This window comes from Apiospora phragmitis, assembly GCF_038363925.1.
Source record: "Apiospora phragmitis strain CBS 135458 chromosome Unknown utg000006l:1.0-5683423.0:1.0-5690449.0, whole genome shotgun sequence".
Lineage (NCBI taxonomy): Eukaryota > Fungi > Ascomycota > Sordariomycetes > Amphisphaeriales > Apiosporaceae > Apiospora > Apiospora phragmitis.
Genome location: NW_027117404.1, coordinates 5,332,716 through 5,348,595, shown reverse-complemented (window position 1 = coordinate 5,348,595; position 15,880 = coordinate 5,332,716). Strand labels below are relative to the sequence as shown.

The 15,880-nt window shown below is 53.3% G+C and overlaps 7 protein-coding genes across 7 annotated transcripts; 3 read left to right on the top strand and 4 right to left on the bottom strand.

Moving 5' to 3' along the window:
- Nucleotides 1–352: 352 nt before the first annotated feature.
- Nucleotides 353–833, top strand: PG994_006848 (uncharacterized protein; the record flags this gene model as incomplete). Its single annotated transcript, XM_066858257.1, has 2 exons — nucleotides 353–536; nucleotides 604–833. 2 exons carry the CDS (start codon nucleotides 353–355, stop codon nucleotides 831–833), a joined length of 414 nt encoding a protein of 137 aa, XP_066717526.1.
- An 893-nt stretch (nucleotides 834–1,726) lies between these two features.
- On the bottom strand, nucleotides 1,727–2,538 carry PG994_006847 (uncharacterized protein; the record flags this gene model as incomplete). The annotated part of the gene is made up of 2 exons (XM_066858256.1): nucleotides 1,727–1,939; nucleotides 2,416–2,538. The coding sequence occupies 2 exons, from the start codon at nucleotides 2,536–2,538 to the stop codon at nucleotides 1,727–1,729; spliced, it is 336 nt and encodes a 111-aa protein (XP_066717525.1).
- Nucleotides 2,539–3,980: 1,442 nt separating this feature from the next.
- PG994_006846 (ribonuclease H-like domain-containing protein) lies at nucleotides 3,981–4,734 on the bottom strand (the record flags this gene model as incomplete). Its single annotated transcript, XM_066858255.1, has 2 exons — nucleotides 3,981–4,667; nucleotides 4,726–4,734. The coding sequence occupies 2 exons, from the start codon at nucleotides 4,732–4,734 to the stop codon at nucleotides 3,981–3,983; spliced, it is 696 nt and encodes a 231-aa protein (XP_066717524.1).
- Nucleotides 4,735–5,609: 875 nt separating this feature from the next.
- Nucleotides 5,610–7,103, bottom strand: PG994_006845 (uncharacterized protein; the record flags this gene model as incomplete). Its single annotated transcript, XM_066858254.1, has 1 exon — nucleotides 5,610–7,103. The coding sequence occupies one exon, from the start codon at nucleotides 7,101–7,103 to the stop codon at nucleotides 5,610–5,612; it is 1,494 nt and encodes a 497-aa protein (XP_066717523.1).
- Nucleotides 7,104–8,423: 1,320 nt separating this feature from the next.
- Nucleotides 8,424–9,874, top strand: PG994_006844 (uncharacterized protein; the record flags this gene model as incomplete). Its single annotated transcript, XM_066858253.1, has 3 exons — nucleotides 8,424–8,597; nucleotides 8,726–9,231; nucleotides 9,349–9,874. The coding sequence occupies 3 exons, from the start codon at nucleotides 8,424–8,426 to the stop codon at nucleotides 9,872–9,874; spliced, it is 1,206 nt and encodes a 401-aa protein (XP_066717522.1).
- Nucleotides 9,875–10,235: 361 nt separating this feature from the next.
- On the bottom strand, nucleotides 10,236–11,266 carry PG994_006843 (uncharacterized protein; the record flags this gene model as incomplete). The annotated part of the gene is made up of 3 exons (XM_066858252.1): nucleotides 10,236–10,438; nucleotides 10,506–10,808; nucleotides 10,864–11,266. 3 exons carry the CDS (start codon nucleotides 11,264–11,266, stop codon nucleotides 10,236–10,238), a joined length of 909 nt encoding a protein of 302 aa, XP_066717521.1.
- A 2,352-nt stretch (nucleotides 11,267–13,618) lies between these two features.
- On the top strand, nucleotides 13,619–14,101 carry PG994_006842 (uncharacterized protein; the record flags this gene model as incomplete). The annotated part of the gene is made up of 1 exon (XM_066858251.1): nucleotides 13,619–14,101. The coding sequence occupies one exon, from the start codon at nucleotides 13,619–13,621 to the stop codon at nucleotides 14,099–14,101; it is 483 nt and encodes a 160-aa protein (XP_066717520.1).
- Between the last annotated feature and the right edge of the window lie 1,779 nt (nucleotides 14,102–15,880).

Here is a 15,880-nt window from a genome sequence, read left to right as displayed (position 1 = left end):
CTATTCAAATATGCTAAGCGAGATGCCATACATGTTCCGCACTTCGTGCGCCTCGTGCGTTTTCCGGTGCTGGCCCCTGCCACGGGCCGTTTGGGCAAGCAATGCCACTCGAGGGGCAGAGGTAGGGTATCTTGGAGTGTTGGGAGATATCTCTCCGCACTTCTATGCAAGTCTACCAGACTCCAGATGTATCTAGATCCTTCTATAGACACGCTGTCCACTTCTAACTAGGTCTATAAAGACCCAGCCTTTATCCGGGCTTCAGGAGATGGATAAAACTTGGACGGACATGCAGAAGAGCAATCCGACCAAGATTCCGTTCCCGAGACTGCAGGAGATATCTCTAAATGTGATGCAGAGAAGCCGTCAAGCGGCGGCGGCGGTTGATGGCGACGTTCAGGATTTCGTCAATGACTGCGTCGATAAGAAGAGCACACTTTTGCATATTTTCAACCAGATCCGTCAGAGGGACAAGATGAGATGGCATCTGCCAGCACTGAAGGGAGAAGCTGGGCCTGACGGCACCCTACAACAACGTGAGCACAAGTACCCCATGTCTTTTGCAAGCATTTCCAATAAACCATGGCCTTTCTAACAGTGAAGGATCGCTAGCCGACGAGTTAAAGCCCATCGCGCCGCATTTGGTCGAGGAGGAGGTAGAGATCAAGAACGCGGCCGGGGACAAGGTCCTCGACAAGTATACCGATGTGGCATGGGACAAGACTCTCACGGATGCTGCCTCCCACATCTCTGCCGAGGATATGGATCGCTCCCGTGACTACTATAGGAATTACGGTACTCAGCCAGGAAGTGTCGAGAAGCTGCACGAGTAAGTAGAGGACCGGTCGAGATCCCCAGCATGTATATCCATTCTGACTCTACCAGTCCACCTTCAGGGACGTGCTAACCATGAATCGGTTTAACATGGAGCTCCTCAGCCAACGAACCCGAACTGGAGGCGAGCCGAGTCCAATTCAAATCGAGTGACGACGCAGAGCCATGCGTCGTTGGAAAAGGTCTGGGGAAAAGGTGAGCGGTGTCAGGTTCAGGTGAAGTGGGACCTTCGGTCTTGCCAACACCAGCCGAATGTAGGCACAGTTGCTACATATGTACCTACCAGCCCTTTGTCAGAATAAACCGGTCACTCTCGCACTAGATAGACTCAATATAATACTTGCTATACTGTAGGCCAATGGAACGAACGACCCAACATAACGCCTTGAATAAGGATACAGCATAACGGAATAGTATGCGAATTTAAGGCTATATATGAAATTCTATTTCAATTCTTTATTCTTAAAGAGCTGCCCTGTTCATGGTGTAAAAGCTGGAGGTCGTAGCTGACTGGGCTGTTCATTCGGCCAACCTTATAGTTCCACACCCAACCGCCCCATTCTCCAGTGGTTCTGGGCTCGGCCGCTATGTTGTACGTTCGGCGACTAAGAAAGTGTCCTGAGTACCTAACATAGGCGCATGGGCCTCTCCACTTCGGCCCATCTGATCACCCACTCCATCCTGCCAAGGCACCACTCCTCGAACCACACACACTTAAGAGGACGATAACGGCCGGCTGAATGACAACACGGAACTTCCTGTTGACAACATGTCGAACAACGCTCGAGTCCCCATCATGTCCGCCACCACGAGACAGAGTCGCTGTCTTTTCGAGAGTTTGCCAACCGAGATACTCATCCAGATTTTACCGCGTCTGACGAACCTGACAGACCTAGGCAGCGTCCCCCATGCCTCCCCAACCGTCTATCGCATCTTCGACCGCTACGCTGTCGAGATCACGCAGACGATTCTGGAGTCCGGCTACGTATACCAAGGATGGGGGAAATGTCGCCGCTTGCGCAAGTGCGGCGACACGACCCCGCTTATCCGGTGCTTCATCTTGTTCATCATCTTGCTGCGCTCGTCCCGGCTGCCCGCCAAGAGCCTAGCCGACCTTCATTCGATCGTATGGCAACTCTTTTACATCGGCTGGGGCAGCCAGCAGTCCCAGGACCATCCGATGTATCGCGACAAGCCGGAGCCTCCCCCGGGCGCCAGGCGGCACGGCTTCGACCCAGACCCGATCTCGGCCCGCCGACACGTAAAGAGGAGAACTCCGTAAGTTACGAGCTCTGGCTGCTCCAGCTCTACGACGATGCCAAGACCGCCGCCGCCCATGCCCGGCTAAACGGCTGGGCCGCCGAGGACGCCGAGGCCCTCTGCTCGGACGATCGGAAAGGCTCGCCGTGGCACTACCGCGACAACCTGTCGCCAGTGCTGGACTACCTGCAAGAGGCGCACGGGCAGTCATGGCCCGGGGCCGTGCGCATCCCCTGGGCGCGGCTGCAGGCCCGGCAGCGCGAGGGCCCGGCCCCGCCGGCGGGCGACGACGGGGCCATCGGCCGGGCGAGAGGGGTCTACCTCAGCAGTTCGGACGCGCTCGTAGCGCTCGGCGACTACGGGCCGTACCGGCGGCTCGGGTTCGACTTCTGGTGCTTCGAGAGGATGCGGCTGGCGGGGTTCCTCTCGCATCCGTGTACACATTGCGATTACGCCGCTTTCAAGTACGACTGTGCTTGGTTGAGCATCCTGGGGCCGGAGGATGTCGCGAAAGTGGCGGAGAAGCGGCGGGTAGCGGCGGAACAAGAAGGAAAGAAAGAAGGGTAGTTACTTACTGGAACTGATTTGCTTCACATCGTGGATAGGTGTTGTCATCATAGGTACTCATTGTGACTGCCACGGGAGATGTTAATTATGCATGGATTATGTTGCAGTATCCCTTCCTAAACCAAAGTTTTCATATTCGGAAATTTCGTATTATTTTGGATATTTAAACCAAAGTACCTACGCAATGTTATTTTGAACCCTCTACTACACATGATCGTCTATGTATAATGTGGCAAATCTCTACTAGAGATCACAGTCTCTCTTAGTCGATTTAAGTGCGCCGATAAGTAATGTAAGTGCCCGCCTATTATCTCGAGATACACTTTCTGAGATAGTGTAGAAATGTATCTTGTGACTAGAAACTCAGCACTAGACAGGATTATACCTAAGAAGATCGACAAGAATTCCGTGATGAGTTGGCCCAGAAGTATCAGTATATTTCCCAAGCAATATATAGCTGTAATGGTCTCACACATATTGAACATAGCTGGTATAAAACAAACATACAATCCAGTCAAATGTTCATGTGAAGTCCTAGTCTTCTTCAAGATGAAGGATCTCGAAAGAGCTGGGTGTGGTGGAGAGATAGCTTGTGATCTAATTACCTTCAAGCCGGTGGACAAGCACGTGGCACTCTTCCCGATATTATTCGCGGCAGCGCACTTTTCTGTCACATACGACCATATCCTGCTGAATACTAGGGATCCCGTCCGCTCTCCCATATATAAGCAGCAGAGAGCCGAATTAGTACTAGGGTCGGTGACGACCTGGGAATCCTCGGTGTTGTATGTTTTGTTTTCTTGATCATTTTTGTCCTTTTCCGAAAATGATAGGGTGAAAAACTGGATGTCGGCAGAGTTTGTCTTGTCTCCTCTATGGTCGTCTCCTCTATGGTCTACCTATTCTGTCCTATACTTGGCTGTGGTGTATTGGGTGACGTGTTCAGTCAAATGTCTTGTCAAGCCGTTTTTCTTTTGGCTCTGGCGATTCACTTTACATGGTGCCCGGGCTTGCCAAGTGGTTTTTCCATCTCACCGATTTGTCTTTTAGCCCATCTCTTCTGTGATGCAAATCTAAGGTGACAAGGGTCCCAAAATAGCTGAGGCAGGCTTACAGTGAAATCGGGTCTAGTCACACAACGAGAACAGGATCATGTTGAAACATGAGGCAAAACTTAAATTGCAAGTATCTAGCTATGTCACTCTATTCTTTGATGAACTTCTTGTTCATGCCACACGATGTTGCCACTCAAGATCCTGAAAAGCGATGTCTGCATGGGGTTTTTTGGAACGAGGTCAGATCTACACTGACCCATTTGCCTAATCCTCACGGGGTCGGCGTACGGCCCAAGGCTGCTTCACACAGCGGATGGCAATATCTCTTGATCTAAATGCTTCTTCATAGTAGCCAAGTCGTCCGTCAGCATCTGGTTCAACCTTCTCAATGGACTTCGGCAGAGGGTACTGCCACCATGGTGTCTTCTCCATGGCATCAGTACTCGTCGCGGAATCTTTCTGGGCAATGCTGTAGTCAAAGATATGCTTGTGCGATATACGCAGAGCTTTCAATGACAAGGCCAGATTGCAGCCGACGAAAATGGTCTCTGCGTCAACAACCTGGGTCAACTTCTTTCTCGTGGCCTCCCGTCCAAGCAACAGGCCACCCGTCAAGCTGGCTTCAACCAAAACTTCCTCTTTGATTATTTGATCATTACTATGCTTGTCCCAGCGAGCAACTAAGTCTTTAGGCCAAACGTAAGAGTTGATCATTTCTTTTCCGTCGGCCAGGTTCAGGACGGTGATGTGAGAGATTTCTCGCGTATGCCCTTCACATTCCACCCACGAGTATTTGATCAATATGTGACGGAGCTTTCCCTGAGAGGGGTCGTAGGCAGGCATAGCAGTAAAGTCTTCTTCTTTCTCTAAGTCGGGGTTGCGCAAGACGCCAGGGTTCGGGTCATCAAATGTGAAGTAGCCCGCATCTTGTAGTCGGGGAATCGATTGCTTCTGGGTGAATAGAAGTGCATCCAAGTAGTTGTGTTCCCAGGGTTGAAACAAGGCATACTGTTTTCATTGTACGCGAAGGATGTTGATGAGGGACCACTAGATTTGGAGGTAGAAGCTTGATCGACTATGGATGCTGACGCGACTTCAACTTCCATCCGCTTGCTGCTTTGGTCCGAGTCGGCGTCTGGACTGCATCTCTCCAGCTTTGTCTTCTTTCGGTTCGACTTTCATTCGACCAGACGAGTCATGGGACGAGGAAGACTTCTTGGGGACACACGGCTTCGGGCGGCTTAGAGATCGTGATTCTTGATATTTTTTGAGAAATTCATTAATGTGCGCCATGTTTGGTGGCTGATAATCAAGGCCCGCGAGGTTTGGTGGATGAAAGCCTGCCATGGTTCATTGATCGTGTTTTGCACTGTATTATCAAATAATGGTCAGTCAACGTGCTCATTTATTGAAGCATCCAACGTACCAAATTCTCAGGTGTCAATTTGGATCATCGGCTGCGAGATCATCAAGTAGTATCGACTGGATGGCTGCTTGACTCGAGAACGGGTTGAGGGATGTCCTCCCGGATGAAATGTTGTGTGTTGATGGAACGAACAGCTAGAATTGAAGGGAACTGCCGACTTGGAATCGAAGCGACTTTTCTTGCAGTGGATTAGGGGAATTCTGGGTAAGGCAGGTATGAAGAGGGAAAGAGAAAGCTCCTTCCCACTTTGATAACCCAAGCAGAAAAATGTTCCTCGGGCAAAAGTTGTAGGCAGGCGCGGATTCCCACCTTTTGCGAATGTGGCTAAAAAGATGAATAAGAATAACCCTCGCCCAAAAAGGGGAGAGAAAAGTTGGAGATGTTTTGCCAATCGTCCGTAGTTGGCTCATACTTGGGAGTAGACTAGTATCCAAATTAATACATCAAGTTTAATGCTGAAGACGCTATCACGACCCCAACCCCCTCTGCTCGCAATAAGCCAGCAACTCCTCATCCCGCTCCAGCCGCGGAAAGCAGCTCTTCTCGATCCCAAACGTGACCTCGATCCCCTCATCGGGCCCCTTCCCCTTGACCCCCGCCCGGCTCGGCAACATAAAAAAGAAGCTCTCGAAGCCCATCTGCGGCCAGCGAAAGCCCGTCGGCGCACCGAACCCGTAGTCGTGCGTGCGGTAGGGCGTCATGTCGTGCCAGCCGAACCCCATGCAGTCGCGGCCCAGGATCCACGGCATGTCCAGCTCGTTGTACCGCAGGTCCGGCCCGCCGCGCGCCCACTGCATCTGGCCCTCGATGTAGCCGGGCGTCACGCACGTCGTGTTGCCCCGCACCGTCCGCGCCAGCAGCGGCAGGGCCTCCTCCTTGGGGCCCAGCGCCTGCTTGATCTTGACGGTTTCCGACCACGGCAGCGCCACGCTCGTGCCGATGAAGCGCGATGGCACGGGTGGGTCGGCCCGCTCGCGCAGGTTGACGGCGTGCACGCACTTAGAGTCGTCGTCGTCGCCGAAGTTCAGCAGCGGCCGCTTGCTCCGCAGCATGGCGCGCCACCACAGCGCTGCCACGGCGTCGTAGCTCGAGACGTAGGCCCCCGCCGGCAGGCCCTTGTTGCACTCGGCCTTGAGCTTCGCCAGCTTGCTACGCGGGAAGTGGAACACGCGCGTCTTGACCTCGGGCATCACAAGGTCGGTTGGCGGCGGCGGCGCCGTGTTGTACTTCATAGTCGGGTACTTGCCGCGGAGCGCCTCCCACTTCGCGGGCGTCGGCGTCGTCTTGGTCATGAAGTAGTCGTGTGGCGGGATGTGGGGGTCCAGGGCGGCCGGCCGGCCCATCGTGGCGGCCTTGGCGTACGCGGCCCACGTCGTGTTGAAGGCGTCCCAGCCGAGCCCGTCGCAGACCTGGTGGCTGATGGCGCTCGCGATGATGACGCCGCCCTTGATGAAGGTGGCCTGGAAGGCCGCCACCACCGGGCCTGGTATCTCCAGGTCCTGGGCCACGTGCATGGGGTGGCCGGCGGCCTCGTCCGGGATCAGCTGCGCGATCTCGAGGCGGTGCACCGGGTAGTCCTGCTCGTGATACCACGCGTAGGATGGGATCTGGTCCTCGGCGTTCCTGGCGTCCTTGACGTGCAGCGCCACCGACGCGCCCTCGGCCCGCTTGATGACGATGCGCTTGGCCGCGTTGTCAAAGTGCATGGTGCCCGTCAGCTCGGGGTGGTCGCCTAGCGCCTTCTCGAGGCCCTTGGCCAGGTTCGCGACGATCTGGTCCGGGTCGGTCCCCTCGGGCAGCTCGAAGATGTCGACGAGCTTCACCCACATGCTGATGATCTGGTGGCCCGTGTCGGACACCTGGAAGATCTCGTCGCCATTGTCCTGCATCTTGCCGCGGTTGCTGGTCGTCACCTGCTGCGGCTTGACGTGCACAACACGCGAGGGAATTGAGTTCGCCATGGTTGCGGTTTGCGTGGGGGTTGTTGCATGAGCTGTGGCTCCTCGCATCGAATTCCAACAGAAGTATAGTTTATATATCTGTCACATATCATCCAGGGCGTGCGGTAAGGAGATTAGCGAGAAGGGGGATGCGGAAGAAGTCCACCTGTGCATGAGCGAAATGCCCGGCCATGTGGCACAGCTCGCTGAATAGGAAACTGCCCCGGTATGGGGATCAGTTCGAAGTTCTGAGTTACTACACGTGGTAAATTTCATCGTTGTCACCCAAATCTTCTCATGGTTTGCGATACCCACCTTTGCATCTTAAGGGTGGAGCAAGCAGGGCCGGTGAGTAGCTCCGCGAGCCAACTTCCATTGCCCTATACCACGGCAAGGTTCCGGCCCTATAGATTGCGTACGAGGATCAGCGGGGAATTTCCCCCTTTGCTTTTCACGGAGCCTGGCCATTGGTGCAGAGATCCCGGAGGGCCGCCAACCAACGTCGTACGACGGACCGCTTTATGATCAGCTGACCGCTAATTACCTTTCAATCCCATTCGGCGCCGCATTCTGGTAGTGGCCCGCTTTTCGGACCGTGCCTCAAACAATTTGGTTTCAGTGCGTTTTCAGCATGATGGGTGTGATGGCAGCGCATGTCGACAGAGACTTTCAAAAGAAGAGGGAGAGAGACGTTGGGATGTCATCACTTCCCCGGACCCAATATATGCATCCGTCCCGAATTGCCAATCCAATGGCAACTCCTCGTCGCAGTGGCCAGGCATTGACTCGCGCGGTCTTCCTCCAACGACTAGGGTCGCGGTATTTTAGTGTGTAACACCTTGAACCGCCATAACCCGCCTCTCCTAACTGTGCCGCAAAAGATCCCTCTCCTTTACCCCGTAGCCAATCCCATATGCGGCATGCCAGTCATCGTCGGCCACTTGGGCTGCAACTGAAAAGAAGGCAATGGGCAGAGAAGGATTGACTTCCATGCACGATCATGTCGCATTGATAGCGCCATGATGACTCTTTGCTTCTATTTGAGTTTTGAAACCTGCATTGAGATTTGGCAACGATCGCCAGACCGGGAACCCGACAAAAAGTGCCAGATTATATAACAACTGCATGGCATCTTCCACCTACCTAAGAAATTAGCAGCCTTCCCGCTTGAGAGGGGGATTTATCGAATGCTGTTGCCAGACGAGCCGAATACCAATTACGTGAAAAGAAAACCCTCCTGTGTACGTCGGCGTATGAATATCACCTAATACGCGACCGTATTTGCTTTCATACCGCCAAACCCGGGAGCTCTCCGAATCGGTATCTCCGACCAAACAGACCATGGCCGCTCCCGAAGATGCTCGCATGGTGCCCTTGGTCGGTCTTCCGCTGGTCGTGACCACATTGACGTTCCTCTTCATGGCGCTGGGAGTCGTCGCCGTCGGGATTCGCACGTGGATTCGCCTTCGGTTGAAGAGTTTCGGGCTCGACGATGCCATGGTGGTATTCACTCTGGTAAGTCTAGTACACCCCTGAAATACCTGTCTTTCTCGACTTTCTCTTCCAAAAGACCGTACCGTAAGCCCTATTTCCAACCCAAATTTGCTGACGCCCAAACCTCCTTTTTGTCTCCCCAACAACAGATGACCTTCATCGTCACAGCCGCCTTCACCCTCCACGGCGCCCACGCCGGCGTCGGCACCCGCAATGCCGGCCTCAACGCCCGGCTGACGGTCGAGGCGTCCAAGTGGTACCTGTTCTGGATCCTGGTGTACCTGTCGGACATGGTCGTGCTCAAGACGTCGGTCTGCACGACGCTGCTGCGGATCCTGCCGCCGTCCATGGCCCTCTTCCGCGGCTGCGTCTACGGCCTCATCTTCGTGTCGTGGGCCGCCTGGTGCGTCAGCTTCCTCGGCGTTTTGTTGTTGTGCAGGCCCGTCGAGGCCTCGTGGCGGCCCTCGCTCGTGGCCGAGGGCAAGGCCACCTGTGGCGGGCAGGATGTTATGGTCGCCATCAGCCAGACCGTCACCGTCGCCAGCGTGCTTACCGATATGGGCTGCGCACTGCTGCCGGGCATCATGCTGTGGCAGACCCAGATGGCCAAGACCTCCAAGCTCGAAGTTTTCGCTCTGGTGTCCATCGCCTCGATGTAAGTTTTCTCTTTCTTTCTTTTCCTGTCCTTCTATCCAACCAAAATCATGGGCGAGTGTGTGTACATGCATATAAGTAAAGTAGCTAACCAAAGTTGCGATGTGCTTCCTTGCAGAGCCTCGGGCGCCACCATTGCCCGCGCCCCTTTCTTGTCCCACTACGCCGACCCGACCAACAACCTCATGTACTACGAGGGTTTCATGATGCTCTTCTCCAACGTCGAGACGGGCATCGGGCTGTTCGCGTCGTCGCTGCCATCGATCCGGCGCGCGTACCTGATCTTCTTCCAGGGCCAGCACGACGGCGGTGACGGCAGTGGTGGCCACGGACACAGCGGTGGACCGTCCGACGACGACCACCACCTGGGCAACACGGGGATCGTCACCATTGGAGGCACCGGCGGCAAGGCGGGCAGCCGGACCAAGTCGTCCCGCTCCCGGAACCGCTTCGTCAACCCGACCGATCTCGGACAGAGCGAGGCCCATGTCGATGGGGGCGGCGCCTGGGAGCGCCTCGGCGATGATGGCTCCGATAAGCGAATGCTCATGCCTAATGACAAGAACATCCATGTCAACCAGTCCTACGCTGTGGAGATGCACCCTGTTCCGCCGCACGACAGCAATCATTACGATCATAAGTGATTAGGTTATATGGTATTATCATAAGCAAAAAAGAATTTGAATAGCATGCTTTCATTGGATCGATTGACTTTTCCCTGTAGATATTGTATACCAAGTATTCCATTCGATATAAAACGATATTCAAAATACCCTCCCACCCCTTCCAAAGTCTCAATACAAATGATATCGATAGTCGGAGCGAAAAAGACAGTGTGGCTTTTGTAAAGGCTCTGAGCAATTCCCCAAACTCAAGTAACCGCGCCGCATAACACGCTTCAGGCTGCATGAAGATGACTTCCGGTCAAGTCAAGCAGCACCCAAATAATGAAAGAAAGGAAATAAGCGAAATAGCGACCTGTTGGTCGACCGACGCCAAATCTGCCTATACTTCGCATTTCGCATCCTGGCCGGGATTGGCCTCCTCGTAGTTGAGCCCCTTCAGAAGTCGGAAGAAGGCGGCCGCCAAGATGGCACCCATACCAGGGCCAAGCCAGTAGATCCAATGGTACGACGGGAAATCAGCGGCAGCGGCCGAACTCCCGAGACTGCGGGCGGGGTTGAGTGAACCGCCAGTGAAGAAGACGCCTACATTGTTACACAGCGTGTTAGCCGTCATTCAAAACGTAAACTTCTTCTTCTTCATCAAACTCACCTGCCAGCTGGGCCACAAACAACGCCAGCCCGATCCCGACGGGCGCGACGAAGCTGGTGCGGGACTTCTCGCCCGCCAGCATCAGGATGGTGAACATGAGGAAGGCCGTGAGGAACATCTCGCCGAAGAGGCCCTGGACGACGCTAACGCCCGGCGCCACCGTGGTGATGGTCCCCAGAAGTCGCCGGGGAACATGGCCTGGCACAGGGCGCCGGCCAGGACGCCGGCTATGAGTTGGGTGGGGGCGTAGAAGACGAGGCGGAGCCAGGGGAGCTTGCCGGCTAGGCACAGTCCGAGCGTGATCTGTGTTTATGGCAAAGCGTCAGCAACAAATACCAAGCTCATAACATGATATGACTTGAAAGTTTCGTCAAAGGGACGTAAGAGTATCGGGGAAAATGGGGATGGGTGATCGAGGACGCATAGAAGGGGGAATAGGGGCTCAGGGACATAACAAAACGTACCGCCGGATTGAACAAGCCGCCACTGATGCGGTAGAAGGCCCAGACGTTGACCAGGAGCGAGAAGCCGTAGCCGTAGCCGATGTAGACGACCTGCAGCAGCTTCGAGGTCGACCCGGGGGCCTGCGCGGCCAGGTTGATGACCATGAGGTGGATGGTGTTGCCGAAGAAGAGGAACTGGAAGGTGCCGACGAACTCGCCGAGGGTGGCGACGAAGTGCTGCTTCCAGGGACTCTGGGCCGGCCGCTCGGGCAGCCGCTTGTGGCCGGCGTTGCTGTTGGGGAGGATGCCCGACGACATGATGGCGCGCGGGGACTGGCGGGGTGGTGATGTGGATGGTGGCGTTGGTGATGGGGGGCTAGGTAGATGTTATTTGTTCTGTCGTGCGTGTCTCTTATTCCGCAAACCACGTTCGCTGGACGATGGGATTTGGGTTGAGCCAAGTGGGGGAATAAAAGAAAAAGAAAACGGAAAGGGTTGACTTCCAAGATTTAATAATAAATATCCATTTCTGTGTTTATCGAAAATGACGGATCCTGACTGAGAATATATAACAGTAACACACACCCAAACGCAAACAGCGGCGGCAGCTGCGGCTTTCGTCATTCTGGAACATGGAGAGACCCGGCCCCTTGCCTCTCCAGGCAAGGCTAACGACTCCCTCGAGTCCGTGAGCCACGGGAGAGACCCTGCGCAATCTGCGTTTCTCTCTCTCGCCGATCAGCAACAGGCTTTTCCGAGCAGTGTGGCCATGACTTCACCGTCCGATCTGTGATGCCTTAGGGAAGTGGGTCGTCGTTTCATCGGCCACCCGCACCGGGCCTTACACAGCAGGACCCGATGACGACCCCCAACGGAACGCGACATGGTCATGCCCGCGTGCCCGACAAGCTGTCGGCTCAGACTAAGACACATCATGTGTCATGACGATGACGACATATTGCCGGTGCAGCTTGCAATCGTTTGCTTGAACGAGAATGAGTCGCTCAACGACGACAACCCGTCCCTCCCCTCCATCCTTCCCTTCATCTTGGAGTTTACCCACTCACTCCCCCTCTGTAGCAGGCATCCGATTGAATCTGCCAACTGGATTGACCAGCTGAAACGTCGCCAATACAACAAAAAAACAATGCTCCTGGAACTTACCAGAAGTCTCTTGATCTTGCCGATAAGGTGGTGCTTAATCAGACGTTGACCGCTTTGGTCGTCTAGGCTTACAATCCGGGGTTGGGACTCGGGGCGCCCCTACCCAAGCTATATACATCAGACGAATCTCGAGCCCCGGATCCAGGGGTAGCGCTGCTAACCGCCGTACAAGCTTACAGATTCCGCCACAGCCAAAGATCGGCAAACTTCGCCCTATCATCCAACCGTGGATCGGCAAATGCTGATTGGCGTTGCTCCCTTCTCAGGTAAAATCAGGGTCCCCTCTTCGTCTGCCTTTGTTCTCGTCTGTCGGGGGGGGGGGCTTCGTATTTTTTCACTTTGGGATATCGGGTTTCGGTTCATCGCGGGGAAATCTGGGGCATCGCAACTCTTTTTCTTCGGTCGAAAGATCTAGCCCGGTTGGTTCCCCGTCTCTAGTCTTGTATTCGCGAGCTAGTTTTTTTCCTATTTTCTTTTTACGCACATGTGAGTTTTCTTTGGGCTCGTCCTATTTGTGTGTCCATAGACGAACGAGCAATAGTTGGGTGAAATGTTTTGAAAGCTGCGAAAATACTTGGGTTGTGACACTTGCCATCGAGATGCTGGAGCACGGCCGCTGGTCCTGGAACGTTCCACAGCCTTCACAGAGAGGAGGGGCACTCATTTACTTGTATACTTTGCATGTTTTCTGTCGCTTAAAAAAGCTACCATGCGGCAAGAGTTGCAGTTATTGTAGTAAAATCGCGTGGGATGGTCACTCATGTGTACGTTTTGCTCCTTGCGTGTCACTGTTACGCATCATCCATCATGCCACACTCGCAGCTTGATCAGCTGTCAATAAATCAAGCGAAACCATTGCACTGAGAATATTTGATTCCACTTCCTCTAATTATGATCCTCCTTCACAGCATTACGCTGGAGTAAACCAGGAGGCTCTCCAGTGGGACAACAGCCAAATTCCCTTTTGTACAAACAGTACTGCAAATTCCTCAGTTCATCAACCATCCTGTGATGCATCAAATGAACCACTGAAACAATAGGAAACCTCTAGCTACTTTATTTCACACGTTTTCCGCAGACTTCCCTTCTTGCTCGCACCCCATCTCCTCCGTGCTGGAGTATCATATTCCGGTCCTTGGCCTAATACCATGTTAGCAAATTCCACCGTGACACAAGTATTTGAAATGCGTCTGTCACCTACAGTGTCAAAGAGCTCTTGATTGCGGAGAGCCCAGTAGATTATACGATGGGTTTTGATTTCTCCGATCTGGATACTGCCTGTCTCTGGTCGTTCTGAAGACCTTGCTCACTTCTGCGCCCCCCCGTAGGCTTGTAGAGCCATCTTCTGAGTCAGACATCATGGCTATAGGCCTATACACAACTTTTTCCACGAGATCCCGGCGCTCGCATCACTCTGGAGCTTCGTGAATATCCGGGAGATGGGGATCGGGTAAGGTCGGGCATCTCAGAACGTCTGCGAATCCTTCCGGTATTCGGCGAAGAAGCATGTTCCTTTCTCAATCTTTCATTCTCGACATGCAACTTGGTGTTTGCTGCCTGTACACCTTGCTTCTCGGCTTGGAGGAACTGTTTGTCGGTCACGAGAGTTTGGTTCTCGACGTGAAGAACTTGATTCTCTGCCTGAAGACTCTGGCCATCGGCCTGAAGAGCTTGTATATCTGCCCCCAGCTTTTCATTCTCGCCCACAAGTTCGAGAATCTGTTTCTGAAAGTCCTCGTTATCACTCTGGAGATTCAGCTGTCCATTCTGCAAAGCATCAATCCGTGTTTGCGTTCGGGCTTGCTGCGCTGTGCTCTCCATCTGGATCTTCTCTTTCTCGGCTTGGAGAGTCTGGTTGGCGACCTGAAGGTTCTGGATATTGGTCTCAAGGACTTGGTTCTCGTTATGAAGGGTTTGCTTCTCATCTTGGAGAGTCTGTTTGTGTGCCTGGAAAGTCTGCTTATCGGCCTGGAAAGTCTGACTCTCTAGCTTAAGAGCCTGGATTGTGGACTCGAGGGCCTGCTTGTCGCTGTGTAAAGCTTGAACCTCCATTCCAAAGACGCAATCCAAGTCTGCCACGATGCTGGTTACGTGTTGAACTCCGGCTTTCTGTATCAGGGATTTGACGAATGTCCTTCTCGCGATCTGTCGAGCTTGGTGAATGTCACTAGTGAACTGTGCAAATTCCGATACCATGCCTATTGGATGATTCATGTCAGTATGGAAGACACGAGGCGTCACGCGCCATGTAAACTTGCAACTCACTATCGAACCACTCCTGGGTCATCATGATGCTAGCCTGTTGACCAGCGTCGGGTTGGTGAAGGGCGAGGCCTTCACTTGTGGCGTTCTGCTCCATGTTCACAAGCGTGTTCTGGTGTCGAATGATTGATCTCTCCAAGTTGTTCTAGGTTGGTAGAAATGTGTTGAAGGCGCAGACGTTGTTGAATGCAGATGGTGGGTGGGAAATGTGGACGATGTCTGGAGTAATTTTCTTGAGGTGGTTAGGGAATGTTTTGATCTGGACCAAAGTGGTGCAAGTTTGACATTTGTTTCTTCCTCTGTAATAAGCTTGTGTATCTGCGTAAGGTAATGAGCATCCCTCACATTCGACTGACCTTTTTGCTTCACAATGCATGAATCGAATGAGGCGATGTCGCGATTAGACAATACCAATGTTCGTACCAGGAGGAATCTCCTCGAGAGCCAATTTGACTGGTATTGTTCGCGGGTTCTCTCAAACTTGATTGTTCGCCGCCAAGAGGACGCTGTTTGTAGCTACGAGGAAAAGTAGATAGCAACACAATGGCTGCCAACTCAACAGCTCCTTGGTACTCTCGTCAACTTCGATTCAGCAAAACATTGCTTTGTAGCTTCCCAATATCGGCGAGTCCAAGTTCAAAACAAATTCGCTTGACTCCTCTACAATTGCTCCTGCCATTGCATATATCTAGAAGACAATTCTAACTACTCAGATTACAATAATTGATCACAATGAAATGCAACCAAGCAACCTACGTCGAACCAGCTGACTCGCCCGTGACTATCTAAGTTGTGACCTTGACTCCTCTGCGGCCAATGCCATCTTCTTGCAGCTTGTGGCCCCAAGATGGGTATTATCTCTTTCTCTCCCCCTCTCCAGTGCCACCAGGCTATCCACACCATTTGTGCTTACGGGTAGCGTGTGTTTGAGTCCCTGGAGCTATAACACCCTGCCGATACCTCGGTCATCTCGTCGAGTAAGAGGACCGCGAATTGTCGGCGAGGTCTTTGAGCTTCATCGCCACCAGACGGACGAGATGCTCGTCGATCAGTGTAAAGACGTAGGGCACTGCGGCACCCTTGACGAGCATGATCTGGAGCAACACCTGGTGGAAACCAAAGATGTAGATAGAGTAGATATGGAGGCTTCTGGAGAAGGAACAACCTTATCTTGTTTGGTACATAAGGCATCTCAGGTTCTAAGATACCAGACTGTATGCCGTTTGTTACGTGTCACTGGTGCCAAGACAACACGGATGGACTGAAAAGGCCTGTATTCTAGCAATCAAACGTGACGAACCTGATATTGTGTTGAGCTCAGATGTGTGATGAGGGAGGAAAGGAAGTGGTGCGTCCGCCCGCCCCCCTAGCACTTGGTTGTGTAATAATTGTGTGCTAGTGGTGGGGCCCAACACCACTCGAGATCCCACGCAGAACGACATCCACCGTTTCCTGAACCGTCCGGGGTATACGAGACGTCAGCCCCGTGTCAGCACATACATCATC